The sequence below is a fragment of the Phaseolus vulgaris genome, chromosome 1, assembly GCF_051622355.1.
Source record: "Phaseolus vulgaris cultivar YP4 chromosome 1, ASM5162235v1, whole genome shotgun sequence".
Lineage (NCBI taxonomy): Eukaryota > Viridiplantae > Streptophyta > Magnoliopsida > Fabales > Fabaceae > Phaseolus > Phaseolus vulgaris.
In genome coordinates, this window is record NC_143498.1 from 7695212 (window position 1) to 7710599 (window position 15388).

Here is a 15388-nt window from a genome sequence, read left to right on the forward strand (position 1 = left end):
TTTTGACTAATGATCTTGTTTTATTATACTTTATAGGTAAATTTTATCATCAAAATTTAAAAAATTCATGTTTAGTGGGTTTATCCATATCCCTTCTTCGTGTTCCATACTTACTTAATTTAATTCTAATATTAATATTATTCTAACATGGGAAGATATACACGGAATGCAGGGCGCTACGTGGCGCCACATCATTGGATATTAATGGCGAGATATTTTCCAGAACAAAAAGACGAAAGTGAAGCTGTCACCGCGATCAAATCTTTCAGTCAGTTTCGAAGCCTCTCGAACCCGAACGCAGAACCTCACCACGCACGAGCCTATAAATTCGACGTCGTTTCGTTCCCCTACGCACTCCGAAGAAAAAAGAATTTCGCAGAAGATTAGAATCGGAGCTACGGATAAACCAACCTAATCGCCGATCACGTCGCCGTCGAGTTGAAAGTTCGTTGTTCTTATGAGAATGCCGTTAGTTTAATTTCTGTGATAGTCTGTGAATAATTTTAGTAACAATAACTGCGATTTCTTTTTGCTCTGTTCGTTAGCGTGGCTGTGTTTTTTTTTTTGTGAATTTCGTTGCCGTTTTGTAGGCGAAGATAGTCGTTTCCGTTGGTACGTTATCTGGTGTTAGAATTCTGTGCAATTTTGTTTGTGTTGTCTGCGTTTAGAAGATTTTTCTCTAGTTGTATGTAGCTGCACAATTGAATGCCCCGTGAATTTCAAGGTTTTGTTTGGTTTGATGGAATTTGAGAAAACGTTGGGTTTCCGGCAAGAAAATTGCTGTTGTTATTGGACAATCTACTTGGGGTTCAAGAGGTTGAATTATCATAGTTAAGTCAGAAAATGGCCTGGATTCAAACGTTGGTGTAACGATTCGGTTGAGTACGGAATGATCTGTGCCTTGCATAGTTGTTCCTTTCCCGTGGTCCTTGTTAATTTTTGGATTTTCTCATTAAAATTATGATTACGATTGTTCTTTATGGTTCAGTTATGTATGACGATCCATATCTTCGTATTATTAAGTGGAATTGTTGGAGGAGCTTAAACTAAACTCTGTCAATAGTCCATTTTCTATAGTGTATTAAAAAATAGTGTTCAATTCGACAACCGGGAACTGGTTATGATTCTGATTCGTTTATATTTCAACCCCTGGTTATGCATGGGTACGATACGACTAGACTTTTAAAGAGAAATATGACCCAATAAGTATATATCTGCATTGCCACCTTTCATTATTTGTCTATGATCTCCGTCTACTGTGGGCAAAAGCTTTGGAGCTTGGAGCCAATTTTGAAGTTGTTAAAGCTTCTAATGCGTGGGAGTGGGGATATCCTTTTGCCTTATTCCCAGGACCTATCCATTTGTTTCCGTGCCAGTTTAGGATCATTGAAAAGGCTGGCCTAATGCTATTTCCATTGCGGCAGAATGTGATTACTAGTTACTACTATCTGTACAAATTCTTCCTCCTTTTTTTCTTCCAGCCTTTGTTGTGTCTTGGTTGGTAGAAGAGAATATCTTGCTGCTCTCGTGCTATTTTGTTTATGAATATCAATAACTTAAGACCCTGGAGTGGTCTCGATGCCCTATTTTGGCAGTGAGTGCCTAGTTAACCAAGATAAGGATTGTAATTTGAACCAAAGGAATCTATCAAGGTGCAGAAGATATATACAGTTTTTGAGTGTTTCCTTTTGGTAAGTTTCAGTTCTTGGAGGAGTCAATGCAGAACTGCAATTTAAGGTAGGCCTGTCCTTCATGGACAATAAAACTAACAGATATACTGTATTTATATTATGAGGGATTCATTTAATTGAGTGATTTATTGCTTTCAACATAGGTTGGAGTGTCTATTGATGTTGTCCAGTATAGTTGGATTTGGTTCTGGGAGAAGTTCAAGGATTCAAGTGACCATTCATTCAATGCTACTGGTTTCTATTTTACTGCTGGAGGCTGTCAAGTACCCCAGTGCTACCTTGTAGTTAGTTATATGTGGAATTCTTAGTAAACAATAGTTTTGATGTCTTCCCTCTTGGAGTAGTGCTGATTGGAGTTGCATTAATCAATTTTGTTGATGCTGATTTCAATTGGTCTCCCGTGGTATAGAGGAAAGCAACGATGCATGGGTGTTTACCTGGCTTGATGGGGTTGACTAAATATGCCTTTAGAAGTTTTAGGATTATTTCTAAATGTATTCCTACATGCAGGTCCTTAAGCTTACTTCGTGCTTCTAGATAGTTGGTAATCTTATTTGAAGGTAACCACTACCATGGGAGAGGTGGCAGTAATGCGCTCTGAGCCTCTGCAATTCGACTGCAATGACATTAAAGACATGACTGAGAAGGAAATGTACCCTCCAGAATCAAATGCAGAAGACTTGCATGGAGAAGAATCATGTCAATCAACAGACCCCAAAAATATCAATGAATTGCGAGATAAGGGATATATGGAGTATGGGTAATTTCCTGTTCGCAAACTCTTCTCCACTCTGTAAGTGTTTTTCCTGTTTTTTGTTAAGGTTATGCTTTCTGTGCAGTTGTCAACATTACCGGAGAAGATGCCGAATCAGGTCCCCCTGTTGTAATGAGATTTTTGATTGCCGCCATTGTCACAATGAAGCAAAAGTAAGTAAGTTCCTCTAAGGTAGTTTTTTATGATAGTTTTATTTAATATATGGTGGTCTTCGTAACTAGAACAGCTCAGTAGTTTTCGTGTGTATTTGTACCCAATTTTATTGAATGCTTCTTTTGATTATTGCCACTGTCATTCTTTGATTGCTTTTAAAGTAAAGTATAAGTAGAGCACTGTCCAGTCCAGAGTATTATAACTTAATTTTGTCTTCCATTCCATTTATTTTGGTCTTTTATTCATGGTGACCTCCTTCTCTCTATATACCCCCTGCCTCCTTTCCCATGGAGACAAGGCTCGCCGAACTAATTTGAGTAGTTGTTATCTGAGTTGCTTAAATTAGGAAAAGCAAGTATAAATGTTTTCAGCCTTCTGCTGTTTTAATGTAATGACTCACCTCCCTTGTAGGGGGGCCTCAATGTGCTATAGGGAAAGGGAAAGCGTGACTCATGAATTGTGACTTGTAATGATCAAGGAGTGGTCTGATTGTGTTTCATTCTTATGTTGTAGCATTACTTTTTACTTTTCAGGAACTTACTTTATTAACATGTTTTCCGCAGAATGATATCAACATTGATCAGAAGGATAGACATGACATTCCCCGGCACCAAGTCAAACAGGTATGGCTATTTCATTTAGGAATTGGAATATTAATAATTTTGTTTTTCATATCCTGACTTTGTTATTTCATGGTGATCAAGGAATTCCTCAATCCTAATGAAATAATTGACATACGCAGGTGATTTGTTCACTTTGTGGGACAGAACAAGAGGTGAGTTCAGAAATTCTTTAATGTCTTTCTGCTTGATTCTTATTTTGGTTTACAATTTTTTATCGCCAAATAAATAGAAAATTCCACTGCATGTGTGCATAACAGGATTCTCGTGAGTTTATAAAGATATTGACCCAACACTGGACAATAAGCTGCTTTATTGAAATTACTTCTGTCTTATTTTATTCAACAAAAAAACACTTTGAACTTACATTTCATCATTTACAATCTGCATTGCTAATTTCTTATTCTACTGATTTTAACTGCTTCCAGGTTCAGCAGAACTGTATAAATTGTGGTGTTTGTATGGGCAAGTACTTCTGTGGAACATGCAAGCTTTTTGATGATCATGTAAGTAAATAATCCTGGAACTAATGACCATATTATTATCTTAGCAATGTAGTTTTACTATTAATATTGTTTCTTCTTCTTATTATTATTCATTATTTATTAATATGGAGAAAGGATTGTTAATCAGTTTAGGGGAGAGAGGAGTTAATTGATTTTTGCACCGAAACAATGATTTATTTTCCCTTTGTTTATGGATTTGAGTAATTTTTGAAAAAACATTCAAAAATGGGTTAAGGTAACTTCATTAGGAGAAGTCATCACCCAAATGATGACTTTGGTTTTTAATTTTTCTTTAACTAAGAAGTTATCATCTTTATCACTTCGGTGTTTTTGTAATTGTTTTTAAGTAGATGAAGTTTTCATGCATAATACATGCCGAGACTTTCATAATTAATTTCAATTTTTATTTCATCTTCCAATTAACGAAACTTAATTTAACTTAAGTTACAAAAAAATTATTCAAAATCTATCGTCTAAAAAAGCCTTACTACATTTTAAAATTATAAACACCTAAATATTATTTTTAAAAATATAGAAAAACACTAATTATGAAATTTAATTCTTAAATTTAAATTAAAAACCTAAATTACTAGTTACTAGATACATAAAAGAGCTCATTTAATATAAAAACATAAAAAAGAAGTAAACTCTCTTTATCATGGACACTTCACTTAAAGTTTAATTTAAAGTAAACTCTCAATTCGTATTATGTTTTTAACTTGTTTTTTTAATCTGCTGCAGATATCTAAGCAGCAGTACCATTGCAGTGGCTGTGGAATTTGCAGGTATGAATTGTTATCTAGTAACTTTATCTAAGAGATCAACGTCTCTGCATTTTAGGCAGGGATGGTAATGCATTGGAAGGGGACTCCTCCTTTTTTCTCGATCCAGTTTTTCAAAATGTTAGTTGAGCTACCCAGTAATATTTTTTCTTACTTGGCCACCTTAACTAAGTCTAGCAGCCACCCAAATACATATGTTCATATGATTGTCCAACTTTTGCCTTCTTTCTTTTTTGCGTTGGACTTAAAATATCACTTTTTAGGATATCTTGAAGCTTTATATGTTATGCCTTTTAAGATTGACTAGGATTTGTATCAAAATTCAGACTGATTGATTTGGATATCTTTTCACTTAATACAGAACTGGAGGAAGCGAAAATTTCTTCCATTGCTACAAGTGTGGTAAGTGCTTTTTTTAATTTTTTTTCCTACATCATTCCAATGCGTTTTAATAAGTACAGTAGCGATTCATTTATTTTAAAATATACATGTTTGGTCATTACATTTTGAAATTATCTGTACAGGTTGTTGCTACTCGACTCTGCTGAAAAACAGTCACCCTTGTGTAGAAAGAGCAATGCATCATGATTGCCCTGTTTGTTTTGAAGTAAATTCTCTTAGAGCTTTTGTAATTTAAAAATATCACTCTGACAGCTCTTTTAATTGCTGGAGGCTGATTCGATCACACCAAATTTGATGATTGCAGTATTTATTTGAATCAAGAAATGATGTCACTGTTATGCCATGCGGACATACAATCCATAAGAGCTGCCTGAATGAAATGAGGGAGCATTTCCGGTGAGTACCAAGTTTCTCACCTCCGTATTCTCCATATTTATCTGAAAAACTATCCTGTTACTTAACTTTGATTCTATATACCAGGTATGCCTGCCCTCTCTGCTCGGCGTCAGTCTGTGATATGTCAAAGGTTTGGGAGAAATTTGACCTAGAGATTGCTGCTACACCAATGCCTGAACCTTATCAACATAAAATGGTCAGTGCTCCTATTTTAACTACGATGATTGTGGATATTACATGTTATACATACTAATTACACAATAACCTACACCTTCGATATATTTTGTGGTTGCCCTAGATTTTTAAGCTTTTATCTTTTCGTTCTGCAATCTGCATGTATTTTTGTGGCATGCCCAATCAAATATCAGACGGCCTAATGTTGTTTCTCTCCACAGGTTTGGATTCTTTGTAATGACTGTGGTAAAACTTCTCACGTTCAGTTCCATTTTGTGGGTCAAAAGTGCCTGAACTGCAGGTCCTACAATACACGACAAACATGAGGCTGAGCAAGTGGCGACGATATTATACATTGGTTTCATCAAACGCATTCACAGGAGTTATCCTGATATTGTGGTGATTCGTAAAGGCATTACGGAAAAGCCACTCAACGGTACCAATTTCGTGCTAAATCCAATATTTGTATTGTGGAGTAAATTAATGTATTAACTATATTTTTTAGCAGATCAATACTAAATTTAATTTAATTTATAATTTATAGTTTCATATTTATTTTAATTAAATATGTAAAAGAGTAATAAGGTGAGTTTAAAGTTTTAACTACTTTATGTGTTTCTTTGATTTTTTTCGAAGAATTATTCATGATCTTAGTATGATATAATAAAAATTGCGTAAACTAAGAGTGTCTTACAATGGAGATGCATTTATCATTCAAAGCCATCGTATAATTTTTAAAATAATTATTATAAAAATTGGCAAACTAATCATATATGATGATGATGATTGTAGTTGAGTAATCTGCAAAATTATTTTACATGGTTGGTCAATGGATCTAGAAATTTTTTAACCGGCGCATACCTTCAATTTTTTTTATCAAAAATATATTATATTTGTTATAAAATACAGTCTCATGGAAAATTCTAATTTAATATCACTTTCTTCTATCTCTTGTAATTTTATACATTAATTTAAAATAATTTATCTTATGAGGGCAAAACATACTCAAAGTAAAGCTTTGTTATTACTATAATAATATTCTTTTAAATTGGTTCAGTTCTGTATGCACTGCAAGCATCCAAATTTTATTATCTACTCTTTTAGATTTTAGGTATGAGACACAAGTAATGGTATTGAAAAGCACATTAATAGAAGATAAAAAAGAATTCCCTTTCGACTTCGTCGTTGATATCTTATATTGACAAGTGCATTCTTATTCTTCATTCATTGGAAAGTCTTGTCTGGTGTGTTTTGAAGATTTGATTATTGAATGATTTACTTAAGTGTAGTTAGGTTTATTCATTATTCCTATTTCAACGTCATCAGACAAAAGTATCTAGGGTTAGTTTCTTTGATAACTATATATTATATACATCAAAATAAAATTTTAAAATCACATAATTTTTATGTATTAAAGGCAAATGTATGTACCTTCGAGGTTATTTTTCAATGTATGGAGATTTATAAGATGAATCATACTCCATTTCTTTTTTTTATGAGAGATTATTTTTCAATATGTAAATGAATTAGATGAATAACGTTAAGAAATGTACATATGTGTAAGTGGAACTTTTTTTTTTTCCTTTGTAGTATAATTTAAAACGAAAATTTTGAAAATGGACAGATTTTTTATTTATTTTCAGAAATGGTTAAATCCTATATGAAGTATAGGATTTAATTATTATAAAGTATGGTTGAATAGATTTTTATAAAGTATTTTATTATTATATATAATTAAAGAATAGCGTAATATAATAAAAAAAATTGAATATAATTTTTTGTTTTTAATACATTAAAAATTATTTTAAATTTTTAATAAAATTAATGATAAACAACACGAAGTTAATGGTGAATGTTTCAGCGGAGGAAGGTGGTGTCATTCTTTTGGTATGAGTCAAATTCAATATGTAAATCCATGGTTATAATTAATTCTCATAAAATTTATTAAAAACTTATTCATGTGATATAATTAAAAGTGATACAATGATTTTTATTTTTTTTTGTCATTCTTAAATATGTCCTAGTAGTAATTGTATTTGCAGATCATTTTTTTCAATTACCTACTTCAAACGAAAAACATTTGTCATATTTTTTCAAAAATTTGATAAATTGGTATTTTTTTTGTTTTACCACAGTGTGAGAAGTCTCGTGAGGAGCTAAAAAGAAGAAACATTTTACTGATAGATAATATATAACAGAAGTGTTGAGAATGCACTACCTTTACAATCTTGCGTAGGACAACTTGCTTTGGTAATGTTCTGATACATTGGACCTCAGAACAGTGATATTTAGGTCTTTTCACAGTACAGTTGCATGCAAGGTACTACCACAGTATACTACTTAAGGTTTAACGAAAATGGTGTTTCAACAAATTAATATATTCACACCCAACTTTAGGTATATTTTCAGTTTTTAAATTTTAAATTATATTTATTTAGTCTTTTAAAATTAAAAATATTGATATTTAGTTTGTGTAATGAGAAAAGTCTGTTTAGTTTTTATATTAAAAATTTACATTGTGGACAAAAGAAGAACTTGTAAAAACCTTCATTTACTTTGTCTTCTAAAAGCAAGTTCTCCCATTTTCCCAATAAAAAACACTTTCAAATGTTAGTTTAAAGCTCTTTAAATAAGAAATAAATTCAAATGTTAATTTGTGACCATTTAATTTAAACACATCTAAATTTGCATTCTAAACTTACAAAATCAAATGATAAACTAAAGTCCAAAGTCAAATATTGCAACATACATATTTATTTATCAATATCCCAACAAACAAGAAGTAAGTTGAGAAACATTACAAAAGTATGAATAATAAGGTCTTAACTTGAATAAATAAATACAGTAATATCATGAATAAAATATTCAAAATCCCAGACAAGAAATAGTATTCCTGACTAGAGGATTCCATGCTTACAATTTACAACACATTTAAATGAAATCATGCTCAAGACTGGTAAATGTAAGGATGTTGTTACTGTTGAGTCAGTACAGACTCATAAAAAAGTTCAAACCAATCAATTTTATGATTATCAATCCAAAACAAAGAAAGTAGTTTCATATGACCTACAATAGTTGTATAGCCTTCAAGTTCAAAAACTTGTTTGGACTGACATACACTGATCTTTTACATAATATAGATATCTCAAAGCAACTTCAACAAGGGGTAAGCCAAGAAAAATGGGCTTATTCCCTTGATTTTTTTTTTGTATGAAAAATTATGTTACAAAACTATCAATATAATGTCATATCACATGTATGTAGCTATAATGAAAACCAAATCTAGTAGTTGTGGAGAGGCTAGATGCACGAGACCATCAAAATGAAAACTAATAGCAATCTTAATGATGTACAAAACAATCATCCATGGCTGGCAATTGATGCAAACAGAAACAGCTCTTTTAGAACAGATGATTGATTGCCTTGGACTCATAGAATAGCCTCTATGTAGCTGTTGGGATGTTTGTTTCAAAAAAGTTTCCTTCAAATTCTCATCTTAGGAGAATTTTCGGGTGATGAATCAGAATCAGATTTCTCTAGCTCCTCATCAATCATGATCTCTATTGCCCTGCAGCTCAAACTACAAAATGCTTTTTCACCTCTGCAGGATATTAAAGGAAGTCAATATTAGAGTCATTCTGTCTATCATGGGGAACTTCAATTCAAAATAAAAGAGTTGCAATAGTGTTAATCTACCTATAGATGTAAATGTCTTTCCCCTCTTCCAACTTCTTGTTACAATGGTGACAGAAACTTAAGAAGTCTTCAGAAGAAGGAAAGTGGTTTGGAGCATACATGCTGTTAACACTGAAAAGAGACAATTCTTTTCCCTCCTCTCCATTCTTGTTATGTCTTTTAAAATCAGTTGCATGAGTTTCCAAAATGCAGTCACAGAAAATATGAGTTGTTTTAGGATTAGGACCGTGGGATATCACACAGGTGTAATCCTCGGAGAGTTCAATCTCACTAGCTGATAGAGACTTAATAAATTCATTAGAAGATACTGCAGCCACAGGGTTTGAATTTAATGCAGCAGGTAGCAAAATTTGTGTGTTATCATGGCTTCCTCCAATAAAATGAGGAGGACAGCACTTATGTTTCAAAGCAAGATTCTCAGGGTCAGAATCAATGTTGGGACAAGTTAAACCAGACAGATTTCTAATTGGACTGCAAGAGTCCAATGAAACAGACACAGCTTTCTCAAAGGACTCATGTTGTGGTGGGGCCTCTCCAATCTCAAAAAGAACAGTGGACTCATCCTTGGGGAAGATGTAACCATTTTGAGCACAATGGATCCTGCAAGAACCTTTGGGTAAGGACTTAGAAGCATAAGCAGACTCCATGTCCATATAGGGTTTACAATTTGGGGCTTTAGTAATTATTTGGGGACAGAGAGTAGTCTTCTTGCTCTCTGAGGCTTGGAGAATTTTTTGAGAGAACTTAGAACATTCTTCCAAAGAATCTATAATACTTAGACCTACTTTGGCACAGTCCCAGCTCCTTTGTTGTCCCTCATTGGACAATGAACTTGGGGTTCTAAAGGGGTTACTTAGATTTGAAAAGAATGAAACATCTAGTGGGGAAGTGGGGCTCTTAACTGAATCAGAATCCAATAAGCCCTTAGGACCCATACCCACAAACAGAAGAGGGGCATTGAAAATTGAGTTGCTTTTGGCATTGCTCCCCAAAGCATGAGACTCAAAATTGGCTTCAGAGATTGTCATCTTGCAGACCTGGTGTTGATCTTTCTGGATTGACCTGGTTCTCTTCCTCAGCATTATCTCAGAAAACCAACTGAAACCAATACAGATTTCATCACATCACAGATTGAAAAAAAATTCAATCTCCAAAACCCAGAGACAGTTTAATTTCAACCAATCTAACCAAACACACCCATTTTCATCCGAGAAAACATTTACAATTTGATTGCATGTCACACAGATGAAAACAAAAGGCAAAGTCATGCAATCACAGAAAAAAAAAATCCACTTCAATGCATCAACCCCAAATGCAAAAGGTGAAAAATAAAAGAAGTACCTTTTTAGAGCCGCTCCAAACCCTTCTTATGCTCATTCATTTCAGAGAAAAGAGTGATAGAAAAAATAAATAAAAACCACAAAAACATTAAACTACAGTAGAACCCCACATAGTACAACCAACATTAAACCTCAAAAAAAAACAAACCAGTGCAACCAATAACAACAAAAGGGATCCACAGTACCACATAAAGAACCCAGAAAATTCAAACATAAAAAAAGAGTAAAGAGAAGCCAGAAATCAACAATGGAAGAAGAACCCCACCTGGGTTTTCTCTCTATATGCTCTAGAACCTTCAGGGAGATAATGGTGCAGAGAGAAGAACTCCAAATGCGGTAATAAAATGAGAAAGTTTGTGTGAAACTTGTGTAATGCAGAGCAGAGTACTGTGTATCTGTACTATCACACACACTCTTTCTCTCTCTTTGCGCGTTACTTTGTGTGCCGTGTCACACACAAAATTGCTACTTTCACTTCGATTGTGACAAATGTTTACCCATTTTGGTGCCACGTAACCCCAAAAGCACACTCCTTCTTACATTTCAGATACAAAAAAGTAAAAAGTACTTCTCTCTGTTCTTAAATGGCACCAAGTTTAAATTACTTTCCTATCCCATTTTTAGATGCCAAAATATTTTCTGTACGTTACATTGGGAATTGCAATTAATTCATTCATTAAATAATTAATAAACTCTCATTCATTAAACAAACACTACTACTAATATATAATATAACTTATTTACTAAAATAAACATTTTTTAACTATTTCGAGTATGAGTTATTTATCACCATCAATAATACTAAAATAATATCAAATTTTTCTTTCACCAACCCTTTGAAACGCTCTAGTTGCAAAATCAGTTGAATGTAATAATAATAATATAATATACATTTTAAACCCAAAATACATAATTTTTATATAATATTATAATTTACAGTAACTAATCGTTAAATGTGTTAATTATTTTTATTTGAATAAACGAATTAAACTGCAAGTAGTATTAATTTTAAAAACTATTGAAATTTTGATTTATAGTTAAAATAAAATGGACAGCTTAGAATAGAAAAGTGACTAAAATTAAATCTAGATTAAATTTTAAATAGTTGAATAAAAAAAACCAATTAAGTATGTGTGAAGTATATATTTAAAGGAAATAAATAAAAATATCAAAATACTTCTATTTCATGTTGAAATTGGATATAACTTTTTTTGTGTTTTTATTAGTCTTTCAAGGTTTTATACAGCAATTACAAAATATAATAATTTTTATTTTAAAAAATGATTATGATATTTTTATTTGTTATAATAAATTTACTTTACTATTACTGCTATTATTATTGTTATTATTAATATGGTTGAGATGTTAAATTAACCAGTTGCCGAGCATGCACGAAACCAGACATTGAAGGAACAAAGTTAACCTAACCATGGTTAACTGCTTTACCAAGGGCTAACCAGGGGTTCAACTTTTGTTTTCGTGTCTTTAAGGTGCTCTGTCTATGTTGTCGTTTTCTGTGTGACCCAGCTTTTTATGACTTTGTACTCATACACACAATCAACACACACCGTCCACCTGTACCATCCAAAAACCATCACAACCATCAACGGCTCACACATCAAGATTCTTTTACACTGAAAGTATTTTTCTTTCTTTCAAATTAAAAAAATTACTCATTTAGTTGTTACATTTAAAACCACCAATTTCTCTATACAAGCACATTTTTAATTTTGCATATATTTTTCTCATTTTTTGTCGTCTAGGCTTGTATAAGACCGTTTGTAAAGAAAAGAGAAATAAAATTTAAAAGTGTTTGATGAGAAAACAAAATATAAAATAAATAATAAATAGGTAAAATAAAAATAAATGGGAAATAGCATTGGATGGTCTCCTCATTTTTTGAATTATTTTCTTTCTTTCTCTACCTCTATCACTAAATCACACAAAAAGCTTCTATAAATTATATTATAATATTATTCCAATAAAATATTTTAACATATCCGGTTCTATATTAAAAATTTAATTTACTAAATAAAAAAAATCACAATCCCTCATTTTAATAATTACTTAATACAAATATTGTAGAAGTTTAAAATTTGAATTTGTTCGTTAGGGAGATGGACCTATAGAACTATTGAATGATTTTATCTTCTTCCTTCCTTTGGGCAGGTTGCTAGAGCTTCACTACGAGCCTTCTGACCTCGATGCTACTCCTTCAGATCTCGGTCTCTCATTCTCGGATGAATGTCAAATGGAAGAGGTACCTGTAGAAGGCACTCCGACATTCAAGTCAGCAAAAAAAGGTATTAGACACTAAGGGGTGTACAGTGATAATGACATACCTTTGTTCTTAGAATGTGTGTTATTTCTATTATTTTAATAGATTTACCTTATTGGCTGAAATGTATCATACTTAGGAGCGCATTACATAGTTTTTAATGGTGGTTTATTTTTACTGACCTTGATTTGAGCGTTAATGGATTGTCGGTCTGCACGGTCGCGCAGGTCTCGGTCAGCTTAGTCAAAAAGATCAAGTTGTAGCAATGACCGGTCAGTCCATACCAGTATAGAATCAGAAAAATAAATTTTAGAAAAAAATATATTGAATTAAAAAATATTAAAGAATAAGTTTGTTGAAGGAGAGAATAAGGTTTGTTTTACTTTTATTGTGTGGTGGGGCATGGCATTGCGGTTAACCGACCACGATATTTAAAAATTTTGTTGTGTTTTTTATGTTGGCTTTAGGGAGTGAGTTGTGCACGTGTTATTAAATGAGTGGCTTGAGAGATTCACTTTGCTTTCTTTTATCTCTCTCCTTTCTTTTTACTTTCGTGTTCGTCAATTAGTCAACAAAAGTTTCTTAGCACTTACTTTATTCTTTTCATTTTTCATATATCTTTAATTCGTTTTTGCACTCTTTACTCATGTGCTGTTCCAATTTTTGAGTTAAAAGGAAAAGCATTCAATTCTCTTCTCACATACCTTTCAATTAATATTAAGAAATTAATTTTTCTAGTCTTTCTTCAAGAATTTATCTTGAATTAATTCAAAATATTAATTCACCATGTAGTTAATAGTATTAAACTTGTCTATTGATGAGAGATATTTATTAGTGAGACATTTTTATTTTTAAAATACTCTTTAATTATTTTTCATCATTAATGTATTTATTGTTTTAGTTTGTATTGACTATATTTTTGAATTGTAAACTTTTTTTAATATTTTAGGATGACCCAAAGTATTAAAAGTATATATTATTACAAGAAAATCATTAAATAGAATTTAATTTTAGAGATAAAAAATAATTAGTTGTTATAGTGACAAAATTAGAGATCATTTTAAAAACTAAAAAATTATTGGTTTCTAAATTAATTTCTATTATTGATAAATAGTTTCTAAATTGGTATCTAATTAGTTACCAAGATTTTAACTACTAAATATTTAGATTCTAAATTTGGTAGCAAGTTTTCTTTAAAAACAAAAAATAATTAGTTACTATATTGACTAAATTAAATACATAGTTTAGAGACTAAAAAATATTGATATCTAATGTGATTTCTATTATTAATAAAATATTATAAAATTATTTCTAAATTGGTATTTAAATTTGTTAGAAAAGTTTTAGCTAGTAATATTTTAGATTCTAAATTAGTCTCTAAAAGGCTAATAGAGACTAATCTATAACATTACTAAACCCTAAACCCTAAATCTAATGTGATTTCTATTATTAATAAAATATTATAAAATTATTTCTAAATTGGTATTTAAATTTGTTAGAAAAGTTTTAGCTAGTAATATTTTAGATTCTAAATTAGTCTCTAAAAGGCTAATAGAGACTAATCTATAACATAAGTATTTAATAGCTAAAACCTTGGTAGCTAATAGTTAGATACCAATTTAGAAACGACTTTATAAATTTTTATTAATAATAGAAACTATTTTAGATACCAATAATTTTTTTTTATGAAATAGTTTCTAATTTAGTCAATATAGTGACTAATTATTTTGGCCTCCAAATTTAATTTTTATTTAATGATTTTCTTGTAGTGAAATTATTCATTCAAGTTTTTGGTATCTTTAATTTTCTTTAAAAATTTATTACAATGTATGTTAAATTGGATTAAAATTTTATAATAAGTATAAGATTTTCAAGTCTTATGGTTTATATAACATGTGATGTTTTCGTTTTTAATTATTCTAAAAAAATAAATGTATTTAAATTTCACGTATTGTTTTGATGGACAATTAAATTAAATAAAGAATAATTTTTCACTTATTTTCTTCTCTTGAAAGCCGAAAGCTTTTAAAGAGTAAATGAGTGTTTTATTTTCATAACTTTGAGCGTTACAGACTATTAGGTATAATTTTTTGCCTAGTGAAAAACAATTGGTGATGTATGTTTGTGGTTGTGAATAAATTTTCAAGAATGATCCATTTTATTCCATGTCACAAATTTGATGATACAAGCCATATTACAAATCTCTTCTTCAACAAAGTTCTTCGTTTGCCTGAGCTTTTTAAAAGCATAGTATCTAATAGATATTCAAAGTTCTTAAGTAGCTTTTGGAGGACCTTATGGGAAAAATTCATAATTAAATCTATATTTTCTACTACTTGGTATCCTCAAATTAATGATAAAACAAAAGTGGTGAATAGAACTTTGTCTCAACTATTGAGATATATGATTTTTGAAAATCAAAGATATAATAGAGGGGTCAACACCACAACTTTCCATTCTCATTTTGAGGTTATATATGATTTTTTTTCCATTAAGACCTCTTGACCTTATTCCTCTTCCTAACTTTGACTTTATGTTGTTTAAGGATGTTTTGAAAAACCGAAATTTGTGAAAG

At 31.2% G+C, this 15388-nt stretch overlaps 2 protein-coding genes across 8 annotated transcripts; one reads left to right on the top strand and one right to left on the bottom strand.

Annotated features, from left to right (window-relative positions):
- The first annotated feature begins 209 nt into the window (after window positions 1–209).
- Window positions 210–6036, top strand: LOC137813379 (putative E3 ubiquitin-protein ligase RZFP34). 6 transcript variants are annotated; one of them, XM_068615582.2, is made up of 12 exons: window positions 210–444; window positions 2202–2451; window positions 2531–2618; window positions 3183–3242; window positions 3362–3394; window positions 3668–3745; window positions 4487–4530; window positions 4889–4929; window positions 5052–5134; window positions 5234–5325; window positions 5410–5521; window positions 5721–6036. In XM_068615582.2, exons 2-12 carry the CDS (start codon window positions 2264–2266, stop codon window positions 5823–5825), a joined length of 924 nt encoding a protein of 307 aa, XP_068471683.2. In that variant the 5' UTR covers window positions 210–444; window positions 2202–2263; the 3' UTR covers window positions 5826–6036. The 6 variants fall into 6 exon arrangements, with proteins under 6 accessions (XP_068471683.2, XP_068471686.2, XP_068471682.2 ...); XM_068615585.2 differs by having other exon boundaries at window positions 231–1737; XM_068615581.2 differs by having other exon boundaries at window positions 232–1737; window positions 1835–2451.
- Window positions 6037–8235: 2199 nt separating this feature from the next.
- Window positions 8236–11086, bottom strand: LOC137813382 (FCS-Like Zinc finger 10). Of its 2 annotated transcripts, none has more exons than XM_068615586.2 (3): window positions 10801–11086; window positions 9196–10293; window positions 8236–9100 (listed from the first exon to the last, which is right to left on the bottom strand). In XM_068615586.2, the coding sequence occupies exons 2-3, from the start codon at window positions 10275–10277 to the stop codon at window positions 8983–8985; spliced, it is 1200 nt and encodes a 399-aa protein (XP_068471687.2). In that variant the 5' UTR covers window positions 10278–10293; window positions 10801–11086; the 3' UTR covers window positions 8236–8982. The 2 variants fall into 2 exon arrangements, with proteins under 2 accessions (XP_068471687.2, XP_068471688.2); XM_068615587.2 differs by having other exon boundaries at window positions 10537–10970.
- Between the last annotated feature and the right edge of the window lie 4302 nt (window positions 11087–15388).

Excerpts from the sequence above, each read along its gene's own strand:
- LOC137813382 (XM_068615586.2), bottom strand. The coding sequence starts at position 10,277 with ATGCTGAGGAAGAGAACCAGGTCAATCCAGAAAGATCAACACCAGGTC. Across the intron at positions 9,101-9,195 it reads AAAGACATTTACATCTATAG|AGGTGAAAAAGCATTTTGTA; the intron begins GTAGATTAACAC and ends AATATCCTGCAG.
- LOC137813379 (XM_068615582.2), top strand. The coding sequence starts at position 2,264 with ATGGGAGAGGTGGCAGTAATGCGCTCTGAGCCTCTGCAATTCGACTGC. Across the intron at positions 4,531-4,888 it reads AGTGGCTGTGGAATTTGCAG|AACTGGAGGAAGCGAAAATT; the intron begins GTATGAATTGTT and ends CACTTAATACAG. Across the intron at positions 4,930-5,051 it reads CTTCCATTGCTACAAGTGTG|GTTGTTGCTACTCGACTCTG; the intron begins GTAAGTGCTTTT and ends TTATCTGTACAG.